General features: G+C 34.5%; 1 protein-coding gene and 1 long non-coding RNA gene across 2 annotated transcripts; both read right to left on the reverse strand.

Annotated features, from left to right (window-relative positions):
* Window positions 1-8,082: 8,082 nt before the first annotated feature.
* Window positions 8,083-9,442, reverse strand: LOC140058509 (uncharacterized). Its single transcript, XM_072104146.1, has 3 exons — window positions 9,325-9,442; window positions 8,742-8,931; window positions 8,083-8,381 (listed from the first exon to the last, which is right to left on the reverse strand). Exons 1-3 carry the CDS (start codon window positions 9,366-9,368, stop codon window positions 8,154-8,156), a joined length of 462 nt encoding a protein of 153 aa, XP_071960247.1. The 5' UTR covers window positions 9,369-9,442; the 3' UTR covers window positions 8,083-8,153.
* Window positions 9,443-11,287: 1,845 nt separating this feature from the next.
* Window positions 11,288-13,290, reverse strand: LOC140058751 (uncharacterized). The gene is made up of 3 exons (XR_011847054.1): window positions 13,167-13,290; window positions 11,711-11,862; window positions 11,288-11,328 (listed from the first exon to the last, which is right to left on the reverse strand). It is a non-coding gene; the product is annotated as an uncharacterized lncRNA (long non-coding RNA).
* Between the last annotated feature and the right edge of the window lie 594 nt (window positions 13,291-13,884).

Here is a 13,884-nt window from a genome sequence, read left to right on the forward strand (position 1 = left end):
AAATCACTACCATATTTGGGCACATCACACTTTTTTTGTCGAACTACTTTGATAGTGCAGACTGAGTTTTAGTGTGTCTTTAGCACGCACATAAATTGTTAAAGAAAAATAACTGCATAATTATATGAACAAGTAGGTCTAAAGCTCTGTGTACGCTATCAAACTAGTTTGACAAAATAAGTGTGATGTGCTCAAATATGGTAGTAATATGACATCGTCATGTCCATATATGGGCATATCACATTTTTTTGTCACATAAAGTTTGATAGTGTAGACAAGGCTTCAGGGTAATAAATCACAATTTGCAGAGTAAGCAATTGTGCAGTTTTAAGTCATTCATTTTCTTGGGAAAAAACGAACACAAATAATAATTTCACTTTTAAAAAGATAGAATAAACAGGAAAAATTAACCAAAAACATGACTAATTGCCTACGGTAGGTCTATTATAGTTTTGTCAGTTTTTAAGTATTTTTTCACTAATCCAATTGTGGTCACTAATTAGACTTACTTGGCCTGTGTGACAATTTAAATGGTATATTTAACAAAATTTGTTCCGAAAAACATGTTTTAAAATAAAACAACCCCAATATTTTTACCAAATTGCGTTTATTTAGACCTAACAGCCATCCATCCCATCAGAAACAAATTCGGTTTCAGTTTCTTCAGTTCCAATAAGTAATTAGACATTTTTTATACGTAGATAATGATTGTCTCGTTGCTTTAGTACCTATTTTACAATACACTGTGTTCTTTCTCGTTACTTAGTACAGTAATTAAATTATCCAACTAGTGGCAGTTACCACGGTTACAATTATTCTGTAAAAGCTTATAAAATGAGCAGATCGATACCTCGGTTTGCTTATTAATGTACATATAATTACCTACACGTTGTGTTAATGTTTTTTCTGGCGTGGTTATTCACGATAAGGCTATAAAATGTGCCTATGAATTTAATTGAAGTTCGTTCTATAGCGAGTAACACAATGGTTAATCTCCCCATCCCTGTTTACCCTTAAGCTTGGTTCCCACTGGCGACGCGACGTATCGAAACCTACGCAACGTAAGAAAATGCCCTTCCAATAATTGTGTTTTCACCCGCCTTCGTGAAATCAAACCTGCAATTTTGCAGCACTATTGCGTCGTCGGTTCACAATTGTGATTACGCAATACAGCACTTTGCGTCAATACGTCACTGCGTTGCATTCTAGTGGGAACCACGCTTTAAGACCCGTTTATACGAGGAGGATAACGATCGACGATACTTAGAAAAATGTTTAGTGGAGCTTGATGGTTAACGTGCTTGCTTTTTAATCCTAAGGTCCGAGGTTCAATCCGGACCTAGTGCCAGTGTTGCAACTCACGAATATTTCAACTCCACTTCCTAAGCCTCATATTAAGACTTAAGCTTGGTTCTCACTAGCGACGCAATGTAACGCAATCTACGCAACGTAAGAAAATGCCCTTTCAATCATTGATAACATAAAATCGAGCAAGATTAAATATCTGATTTGATTAAATGAAAATTCAATAATAGAATAAAAAAAAAACCTGTATTAATAACTAAAGTGTGCGACAAAACGCATCGCAGCAGCATATTGCGCAAAGTGCTGTATTACGTAATCACAAGTGGGAAACGGCGAAGCAACCGGTCTGATTTCACGCAGGCGGGGGTAAACATAATTATTAGAAGAAAAACAAAATTGAGGATTGAGTTAGTTTTTCTAAATTTTTGTGTTTGTTTGAACGTTTATGCCTTAAAAAAACAATGTACAATACGGACAATAACTGCTTTATAGAGGGCGCAAGACAAGAGTTTTAAGATGAAAGGAATGCTTACAATTAATTTCCTGATTTTTGTAAGGAGATATTGTGAATATTATACAGTATTACAATGAACAACCTCTTATTAATTAATGTTTAAAGCTTGAGAGAAATGTACCCATTCATTATATTAGTCATACTTAGAGCTTAGGAAATAACGAATAAATAATATTTGAAATAGGAAACTGGTACTAGGAAAAACACGTGCGCAGCTATTGAATTTATGATAAGATAAAACTTAAATGCAAAAACCCAATTTTAAAAACACTATTAATGTTAACATTTAAAATCTTTACAGTACATTTTGTTCTAGAATTTTAATTTTCTCTTTTTATTTACCGTTTACTGATATGGATTTTTTGTTTGAATTACCAAATTTTCCTATTTTTTTTTTTTTTTTTTGCTTTTTTCATGCATGATATTTTAAAATCAGCCAATAATGATGAAAAAAAAAAATAATTAATGTTTGTTTAAATGATAAATGATATGTACGGTACTCACCAACGGACGATGTCATGAGCGTCATAAACGTGATCATACACGTGGGATTCACAATCTCCATACTGATGATTCAGGAAAGATTTTATCAAACTACAGTCGCTATACAACTTAAAACAAAACAAACAATCTTTAAGCTCTGTCTACACTATCAAACTAGTGTGATGTGCCCAACTATGGTTGTGATGATCATCGTGTCTATAATTATGGGAACATCACACTTTTTGTCACATAAAGTTTGATAACTTATCTCTACTTTTTACTCATGAAAAAAAAGTAATAACTATTCTATTATCAGCCAAATTTCTAAAGTCATTATATCTATAACAATTCATAAAACATTTTAAAACAAGCAAGCTTTAGACTCTGTCTACACTATCAAACTAGTTGGACAAAAAAAGTGTGATGTGCTCAAATACAGTGATGATATGCCCACATATGGGTAGTGATATATACGTCAGAGCTTAACTCATCTCTACTTTTTAATCATGGCAAGCTTTAGACTCTATCTACACTATCAAACTAGTTGGACAAACAAAGTGTGATGTGCCCAAATACGGTGATAATATGTCCAAATATGGTAGTGATATGCACACATATGGGTAGTGATATATACGTCACACTTTTTGTCGTTTGATAGTGTAGACAGAGCTTAACTCATCTCTACTTTTTAATCATAAAAAAGAGTAATAAACATGTTATTATCAGCCAAATCTCTAAAAGTTATTAGACCCATAATAATTCATAAAACATCTTTAAAAATTACCAATAAATGGGAAACACGTGATTTGAATGTACAGAACATGAAAATGTAATAATTAATCAAATGTTTTAAATTGCTGAATACCTACACAATACACATACCTGGATAATTAGCTGACAATGGTGAACAAGAGCAACAGATGAAAAATAAATCTACGTGAAGTTGACTTTGTGACGGTCGTATCATTACTGCAATAGGTAATTCGTAATTCTATTTATTTTAAACATCAAACGAAGTATCAATGACCTATGACCCTATTCGTATACTTTTATGACGCTTTCTATTCGACAACAACACGGCGTAGGCGTGGATCGAAACCTCCGCAAAGAAAAGTCATTTTTCAACCAGAAGAGTTTATTTCTCAATGTGTCTGTCAAACACCAATTATTGCAAAGAAACATAATTACGCAACATTATTGTATCATTAACGTTTTATTGTTATAATTGATAGCAATTTCATTATTGTAGTGCTTGCTTAATACGTAATAACTTTTCTTGACGACTATAACACGTTATCTATCCACCGATTAATATATTATATCTAAAAACCAGGTGATCATTTTTAATCATAACATATATTTTACTTTTAGATTAAATTTGTATTATTAATGCATTTTTCATTGATTTGACTGTTTCAGATACTAATGTATATTTATTCTAACCATTGGATCATTCTCTTCTTCTGAAGAGCTTCCGTGTATGCATTTATTAACTTAATTCTTATGATTATTTCAGAATAATTCACACACTTATATGGCACATTAAGAGCTAATTGTAACTCACAGATGCAAATTTAGTTTGCATTTTTTCGATTGTGCTCATTACCAGTAGCCCTTTCATAATCGCAGATGTCCTATTATCGGCCTATTGAGTGTAGTAACGTTGTTAGCAAGTATTTGCAAATCTATCTATCTATCTAAGAGCAGGCTCGTCTACATCTTTATGTGACAAAAATGTGATGTGTCCTTATATGGACATATCACTACCATATTCGGGCATATCACTGCCATATTTGGGCACATCACACTTTTTTTGTCAAACTAGTTTGATAGTGTAGACAGGGCTTAAGCGCCTTAAATTGCAGGCGAACAAAGCGGTGATGGCCGGTTCCTCAGCATAGGGAGGTTGCATCTTTTGTTATTTTTGTTAATTAGGATTTATTTCATGGCTTAAATCTTTTCTTTATATTTTTCTTCAATGTTTTTTGAAGTCATTACCAGCAAAATGTTTGTTGGTACCCATATATTTCTGTTTTTAAAATAGGCTAGAACATTAGTATCTACCTATCTAATAAATCTATGTAATAGCATAATCCATCGATACAAATTTGTTAATGAATTTTATATTTTTACACGACTAAATCTAAACATTCACGCTGTTCCGTTTCACTGAATGAATGGAAGTAGGTTAAAAAGCTCAAACTTTGTGTGATAAAAACATTTGATGTGCCCATATATGGACATGATGATGTCATATCACTACCATATTTGGGCACATGACATTTTTTTTTGTCAAACTCGTTTGATAGTGTAGACAGAGCTTATATAATACGTTTACATAATAAAAGACAATTGCTTGTACCTAAATTACTAAAAATATAAGTGCTTGTACCTAAATTACGAAAAATATAAGTGCTATAAAAATATTTACATTTTAATCAACTTCGGCCTAATTTTATGTTATATCTAACAACATCTATCCATGATTACACAATCAGGTAACAGAACAAGACCATTTTACAAGGCTGGCCCAGTCGCGTGTTCAAATTTGAGTTAGTGTTTACCGACCGACCAACCGACCGACATAATGAGAGCTATAGAACCTGTTATGCATTGTGGTCCTGTCTTATATAAATACAAATGTTTTGTAGTTTCAATATCTTTGAATACACAATGCATGCCAATACCTTACTACATACCGTAAATAAAAGTTTTCATTCGATTTCATTTTAAAACTACATTAGCAAAGAACAGAACAATAAGAATAATGGCTTATGATTTTAAATTTAGCAGCAGTCTTGTTTCATTTTCAATACTCCATTGTACTTCAGGCCACTGTCGTCATCTGTTGAAGATAATACAAATTGATGTTAATAATATTACATTAATAATATTATATTGATATAATAAATATATAACAATTGTCCTTGTCATTTGATTGCATGGTTGGTATCGACTTAAACTTGATATTTTAAAAACACCTTTTGTAACTATCAAACCTTTGTTTTCACACACACTCAAAAGCCGATCCGAAGGTCTTCTGGCATCAAACGCCAACCAAACTTGCGTTTCGAACGTCAGTGTGTCGTTTTCACGCGGCTACGCGCATATCGATTGGTGCATAGCCGCGTGGAGCGTCGTGGAAGCGAAACGTTGACGTTCGATTTGATTTCCCGGATTCGGATCGGAACCGTACCGGAACAGGTGTGAAAGACCCGTTACACCTACATTACATGACTGTGAGAAGTTAGAGTTGAGAACCAAAAAGAAAAACTTACATATCCAGTTGTCCTCACTAGTCCCAGCCGTCTTGAAGTCCGGCAAACTTTTTGTCAACGAGTCCCAGTCGTCTTTACTGATAAACTCCCACGTTACACCATGATCTTTACTGCGCATGTAACTGCGCATGTCCATGTGGATGCCATAGATATGTCCTGTGAGTTGGTCAGATCCAATGACGTTGTGCAGATTTATTGGAAGAGCTAATGAAGAATATTGATAATAGTGAGGTGTATTTTAAGAAATATAGCATTTTAACTTTAAAGTTGCACTCATAAAAGCAAATTGGAAAGGCGCTCATGCGCAGTTATTTTTCCAAGATATATATCCGAAACGGATCGATGAAGGAACTGTTTTAAGGAGATAATCTACAGCCATGCTATGCTGTTCTATAGAGTAATTTTGTAACCTTGCATCATTGCCTTACCTTTCCATCTCCCATCTGGTGGATTATCTTGTATATAGCAAGACGGAACAACCTTGTCTGATAGACGTCCAAATGAAGGGTTACAAACAAAAATGACGTCATTATCTGGATCGTCCAATTTCTTTGTAATGACAAAACCCCGGTTGTAATAATCTGTTAAAATAATGCAAATACTCATCATTGTGTGTGGACATGCTGTGAGGTCACAGGTGCTTAAAAAAAATAACCCAGACAGAAACCAAACCATGAAGATGATCTGGGGTTGTTGGAATAAGTTTGAAGTCCGTCTTCGACATTTACTATTTCTTGTTTATTTGAGTTGTTTTAAGTCGAGTAGTGTTTGTTTTAGATGAATTATTTTAAACTAAATTATTATTTGTAAACTCTTAACATTAAAATAAATTTGACCAATCACAAGCACGATTCTAATCCAATCTTGCTTTCTATTGGTTGCATAATGTGCTGACGTAGTATTTTAATTAGTCATAAGAGGCGTATCTTCCCGTAATATATTCAGCATAATCCCGAAATTTACCTGAAACTGGACAGTCACTAGGATCACTGACGCACACACTATGCTTCCCGTTTTCACACTTATGAGCACCAGCTACGCAAGAATTGCACTGGCTAGATCCTGCATCATAATGACAGGTGCTTGTCTGGCCGTTGGTCCATTTGCTGTATCTCATCACAGGTTCTTTTGCAGGGTAGGGCTCTTGGGTTGGGTTGGGTTCATCTGAAGACAAAATTGTTATTAGTAACGCCTGGATGAGATTCGGCAACCTCACTTAGTCTTGCCGAAAACTTTTTTCTAAGAGGCAAGTTGTCTATGGCGTATTTAGACAATGGCAGTCATATACAACTAGTATCAGATGTCCTCTCAAAATTGATGAAAGTCTTCGTGCATACATACAGTTCCATTTTTCATACTAGGCCTATAACTTAGGAATTTATTGAGGATATTTAGTATATTCAAAATATGCAATACTATAATATAAATCAATCATTCAAATGAATAACGCTTGATTCTGTTTTGACATTAGAATTTAAATTATATTGAAGCGACGAGATTTGGACCCTTGAGTTAATTGAATATTAATTAAAGATGTATTGTCCCCAAAAAACATTTAAAAAATGATTCATTTTGTATTGGCAATTTTGGAGTTTGATATCACTTAAAAAATAATGGTAAACTCAACCAAAAACCAATTGGCTGGCAACAAAGTGAAACTTGAAGGTTTTTTTTAATAGAACCCTATTTTAGAGTGACAATATATCTTTAAGCAATCAAGAAACTACCTTGAAACATAGAATACTCGCAGATAGCTGGCAGGACAGCGGTGCAATCCATTATGTCCCAGTCACCAAGATCAGTACTGACATCCCTTGTATCGTAGACATCTACAAAAGCCGCAGCTCCGCAGTCTTCAGTTGCACTTGTTCCGGGTCTGTTTGGTAGCCATTTTGTATAAGATGTTAATGAACCATCTGTCCACATGAAAGTATCAGTACTCTAGAAAACGAACATTGTTGGTGGAATAGCCATAAGACGTACGGTATATTATATCGCATACAGTTAAATTAATATTTTTAACTATCGCCAGGTTGGTTACGTCATCTTATTAAGTTAGTCGGGAGAGTTCATTACGGTAGAGTGCGGCGGTTTTTTTAAGTTATATTTATAATTACCATTCTTCAAAAATATGAAGATGATGAACCATACTCACCCCAACGTCTTTCAGCCCAATCCAGTATTTGTAAGGAGAGAGTACTGGAACGAGGACGCGAAGAAATTGCTGTTCAAACGTATCTTCGATCATGACTAATTGCGCATTGTCTGCTTCACAGGCCGCCATTGCTGCATCCCAAGTTTCTAGCGTGTGGTTGAACACTTGGTAACATGTTTCCTTATAAGGTGAATAACCCGACCGACATAAATCTTTAAAGTAAGTAAAACAGTGTCATCTTAATAGGTAGAAAGTAGAATTGTATGTGCCCATCAATGGGGCGATATTGTTTTTTTTTATTACAGATACTGAAGTAGGCCTATATGGTACATTTACACCTGACGTAAAATACCAATTTACTCTTTCTCTTGAGAGCATGTGTCCAACCGTTCTCAATATCACTTGCCTATAGGCTCTTTCAAAAATAAATTCTACACTTACCGCCCCCTCCAACATCTGGTCTGTCCGTATACTCAAATTGAAAAAGATTTGTAGAACCTAAAACTTTAGCGCTATTAACAGTCGAGAACCACAACAAATCAGCCACGCCAACAAAGCGATGAGTACCAGGAGCACTTTTTCCGTTTTTGTCGATTCCTAGACGTACACGGAATATTGGTTTTGCAGCAATTTGAATGGTTCCAAGCTGTAAAATTCATAAAAATGTTATTAAATGTTGTCCTTTACGCCTGCTTTGATTTCATTTAGAAAACCCATGTCCATTTATATCATAAGTCATTTAAAACTTTAACAGAGTCTGCAATCTACAAGAGTGAAACAATTCAGACAGACCACACTTGACCAATAGGTATGAATGTATTCTGGGCATTTTACTGAAGGTCATCGGCCATTCGTCGCCCATTTCCTAATCTTTCAAATGTGTGAGCGCTGTAGTTAAACATCTAGAATACTAGGTTAAAATACTCTCCCAACCTTAACCAAGCAACTTGTGGGCCCTACACATAATTGAATCTGTTACTGCAACCATTATTTTAGAATAACTTACATTAAATCGAACAGGGGTTGGTCCAGGCATGCTTGGGTTTACCGCTGGTGGCTGGAACAGCTCGATGTATTCTGATTCAAGGTTAATATATCGCACATTTTTTGACGTCATTATTGTGAAAGTTACATCTATTGCTTTTCCCGTTGAATCGTCATCGTGCCAAATACTAATCAATAGTATTACATCATCACTAAAAATAACAACCGAAATATAGTATTATCGAAAACGGCCTAAACTTCAAATCCAAATTTCAAATGCCGCAATCTAATTTTCAAATGATTTTGTACAAGTTGGTTACATTTAAAAATCTACAAACATGAACAATGATTGACAACAATCAAATACGACGAATGGAATTGTTTGCCATTTAAATAATGCATAATGGTAAATACCATCGGCGTGCTGAATGTATGCGCAAAATCTATTACAACTGTTAATTAAAGTACTGTGGTATTAATACGAGGTATATAATTATTTCTGATAGTGTTCGTTAGTGTCAGTCATAACCATTTTAATTTATCTTATTTCGTTCATACAATTCTACAATAATAAGAACATTGCTTGTATCCGATACTAAACTTACCCTTTATAAAAGGAATTAGTTTCGTATAATATCTTGAACGACATTTTAGGATTCGGGACTTCATTAATCAGCGTATGAACTGGTACCTCTCCAACCCAGATGTGAGCTCCGTCGCCAATCTGCATTCCAAGTCCTAACCAGTGCTCTGATCCATTGACCACCGCGTCTGTATCGTCTAGGACAATTTCAACTTCTATCGCTAAGATGTTATTAGAAGCATCTGGGTTGCTCACTTCAATAAATCCGTCAAACTGTGTCCGCGACCAGTCTTTAAGAATGCCGAAATCATCATCGTTAGCAATGTACTGCGTTTGAGGAGCGTAATAGCAGAACTCTGTCGAATACGTACAATATAAGGAGTCACTGACATACGAAATGGACACCTTGTTGATACTCCACTGCTCGCTTGTCTTGTTAGTCGTAAAGTTGTATGGTAGTGTGACTTCAATTGTAGGATCAGCGGTACCTTTGGGAAACTCAACAATTAGGTTCATATGCACCTTTTGACCAACGTTAACATAAACATTACCATCTGCAGATTGCTCAGTGATGTTTAACACGAAATGCGGTAGTTTACTGAAAACTGCGTCGATGGCCGCTTCTGCTGTAAGAATACTGGATTCGGTGATTTCAGCAGTAATAGTTACACGTAAAACAGCTCCAGGCTTTACATTGGCTGCAAAAGAAAATTGTATTACCATTACTGAGACAATCCGTTCAATAAGTGGACAACTGATTTGACCGACTCGGTTATGTTTTTCAGTCGTTTTTTCTTTCTTTCTTTTTTCTATCATTATTTTAAACAGATTTTGTTTCCCGCTTAGTCAGTGTTATTGGTACCTCTCCCATTTTTAGTCGCGTGCGTGCAACGCGGCTCTACAGCTCACTACGTTGGTCGGTTGGTCGGTCGGTCGGTCGATCGATTGTTTGGTCGGTTTACCGGTAAACACTAACTTGAGCACGTATAGCATGTATATGGCCTTGCTAAAGTTATGGTGTTAATAAATTGGGGTCAAAGGTCAAATGGGTCAAATATAGTTTAAATTTCAGAAAATGAATACACCAAATAACCTAGTGCAATCTTGTCATTTGTTGTTAACAATAGGGTTAGTGTTGTTTTTGTTAGGTGGCGGTGATGTATTCTCATTGTGAGACTCATTTTTTTGAAACACGAGCCAGCTGTGTTACTGTAAGCATGGATAAAAACCATATAGGTCGTAGGCATTTAGTTTCTTGCCATGGTCCCGTAACCTCGGTAGGCCTACATACCAAATAAGGGTAAGTTTGGTAAAGAGATCACTTCTAAAGAGTAGTGGACATAATAACACAATATTAATAACTTTGCCATTTCCACGTGATGAAAAAGTTAGCTATTTTATGAGATTTGTGGAGTAACCCACTACATATTTTTAACGATTCGGCTGATTTCACTGGACTGGTTTCATGTTTTTTAAACCATGTATCCCTAGTTTAGTTTTTTTATAATATTTTTATACCATTGACAGTAGAGTTGATGTTTCCTAAGAATTGAATGTCAGTTGAAAAGTATGTATTATCAGTAAAAGTTAGTTTCACTTCAGAACTGGATACAGCGGTGATTGTGAAGTCGCTCTGGAAAATAAAAATATATGTTTGGTCTAGTGGCTTTAACCTATTACACTGGAGAAAGATTATTTAGAGGGTTAGGTTTAGTATATTTAGGAAGTAGATCAGCTCTCTTGCAATTCTTTATAATAGAAAATAATAAAGGTAATGCATTATAAATGATTTCTTTTCCTCATAGGAAAAAAAATAATGCTTCCTTGTCGTGCTGTTATACTATTTAGATCAGAACATACCAATATTCCAATATGTATTATTCCAATTTATATTCCAATATATATTCCAATAACAAAAACCTAACACACACACCCACACACACACAAGGAATCTTACCGTGGCAGTTGAGTCGGTAACTCCGTTTCCTGTCAGAGTCCAATTAAAAGGATCTGTAGACAAATCGAACTGAAAAAGAAATTTACTGCATTATTAGTATTATTACATCCAACGGATATTTAGTTATTTTTGAAATTGTACTAAGTAATACAAATTGGTGTCGGAAACGTATACCCGAGATTCACATAAATTAAAACAAAACATAAAAAACTTGAAAATCCCGTTAGAGGAATTGGCAATGCTCGTGACGTCACGATGAAAGACCGTGCCTATAGACTAGTCGCCATTGCACCGAAACCACTGTAGCATTCACACCTACTGTTTAACTGTTCGTCAGTAATATAAAAGGCCGATGTTCCGGTAATTGTTATATAAGTACTCGATAAAGATTTAGAATAATAGCAACACGATGAAATCAAAATTTCAATATTGTTCTTTTCAGGTTATATACCTCCATGTTTTCAGCTGTAATGGTGACACTGAAGCCGGATCCAGATTTCAAACCGTAAGCTGTATAAACCATAAGGTCCGTTTTCACTTCATCCCCACTTCCATAGTATGTTTTCGAATCCTCTACGTTTGCGCTAGCATCCATATCGAGAGCTAAACCAGAAACAATACAGTAAAATATTATTAGTAGTAGTATTATTATTTTGTATTGTAGCAAATATAACTTTTCTTTCGTGTGGTGTCTCTATTAAAACTATGTTACAGTAACGAAACATATATTTCTCTGAAAATGAGTATTTGAGACAAAATAAACACACACTATAAAATTTAAAAAAACGTTTATTAATGATTTTAAACTCAGTGGTTTAGAAAAAGTTGAAAATAGAACAAAGTTACACACCAAGAACGGTTATAGAAGATGAAATTCATTTTATATTTTTTCTTTTCTATAATATATAAATATATAGAAATATCAGAACTAAATATATCCCGCAGTTGTATTGTTCATGTCTTTAAACAGTTCACACTAAACAATAAATAACATAAACATTACAGAAGAGGTCGCAAATGTGCCAACAAAAAAAAAGAAAAACATATTATTGATTAATTAGCTTTTACTTTTGTAAAATATAAGGGCTATATATTTTCGAATAAAATTTAGGGAAGTTGACAATTCAACAAGCACCTGTAATATCCAGAAAATATATAGCTCCATTAAACTCATATCAAGATTCTATTGAGTTATCCAAAAATGATAATTATTATTCTCCGCCAGGAGTAAAAAAATAGAGAAAAGGGGATCAAGAATGGTGATCAGACTTCTATTTTTGACGTACGGTCTAAAATTAGAAAAATAATGTTTAACAATTTGGTCCTGCAGAATTTGTATCTTAGTCTGGATTGTTTTTCAAATTGTTTACCCCCATTACAACATATCTATCTGTGGCTTAAATGATCCGTCTTGTGGTTCTAGAATCTTCCACTAATATTGAAATAACGACTCGAAAGATTTTATTGAGACATTTCACCTGAAACAACATATTTTCAAGACCTGTCCGGACAAAAACCTCATCCGGTGTTGTCATACATCAATTTGTTATAATGAGTCGTAAAGTTACATATAATCACCGTTACATCAGGGAGTTGTAAAATTATTTTACAACTCCCTGATTACATTGCTACGTTAAATAGTGAAATTAATGCTTTATTTTAGTGATTCATTGAAGACAAAATAACTGCGGTTAAGCTATAACGTTCCAGGCTCACTCACTCCATGGTTCTGGTGGTAGGATGAGTCTTCTCGGATATAAACCGTAGGTAAATGTACAAATACATCAATACCACTGATCATTAACTGGGCCCTCTGGGAGACCAGTCTTTGACTGAAGGATAAATAAATGATAACAAACAAAATAGAAAGTTTTAATTTCATGCAATAATAATAATAGAATAATTACTTTTGAAAAAATATGTCTCGAATCCCGTAGCATTTAGTCTACTATCAAAACTTTCTTCGGATAATATTCCCGTTATTCTATTAACTCGATATAAAATCCCATTGGTATGATCCGGACTGTACAGATAGTTACCATAAATGTTAATACCAGAGAGCGTAACTTGACCTATGATCGTTCTTATGCCAGTTCCATCAAGGTTAGCTTCCTCAACCACTTTATCTCTAAAATCATACCAATACATCTTTCCATCTTTAAAAAGAATGTATGGAATCAATTGTTAAATTTAATTACTTGACTGGAGGATATGCTTATTGTTATGTTTACTTTCATACTGCAGTAGAATAGAAAAGTGTTGGCTTACCGGGAACTGCTAAAACAAGTCGGCTTGTGCTTATATGTCCAGTTGTTACTATGGCCGTTCTTGTGCTCAAGTCATTTAACTTTGCTCGCTCTATTTTTTGTGGTATCCTGTCAATCCAGTACAGGTATCTAAGTATAAGGGTGCGGTTAAACCTTTGTTACAGTTAACATAATACGAGTGTAATTCAAAATAGGCCTAAGAAGACAGGATACATTTTGAGAAATCGACGTTTCGAGAATGTAATTGCTACTATTTTTTATCTTTAAAAACTAAACATTGATTTATCAACATGCTTCTCTACAAACATTGCAATAGCACTGCGACTCATTGTGAAAGCATTGGTGTAACAAATCTGTA

This window comes from Antedon mediterranea, chromosome 9 (genome assembly GCF_964355755.1).
Source record: "Antedon mediterranea chromosome 9, ecAntMedi1.1, whole genome shotgun sequence".
Lineage (NCBI taxonomy): Eukaryota > Metazoa > Echinodermata > Crinoidea > Comatulida > Antedonidae > Antedon > Antedon mediterranea.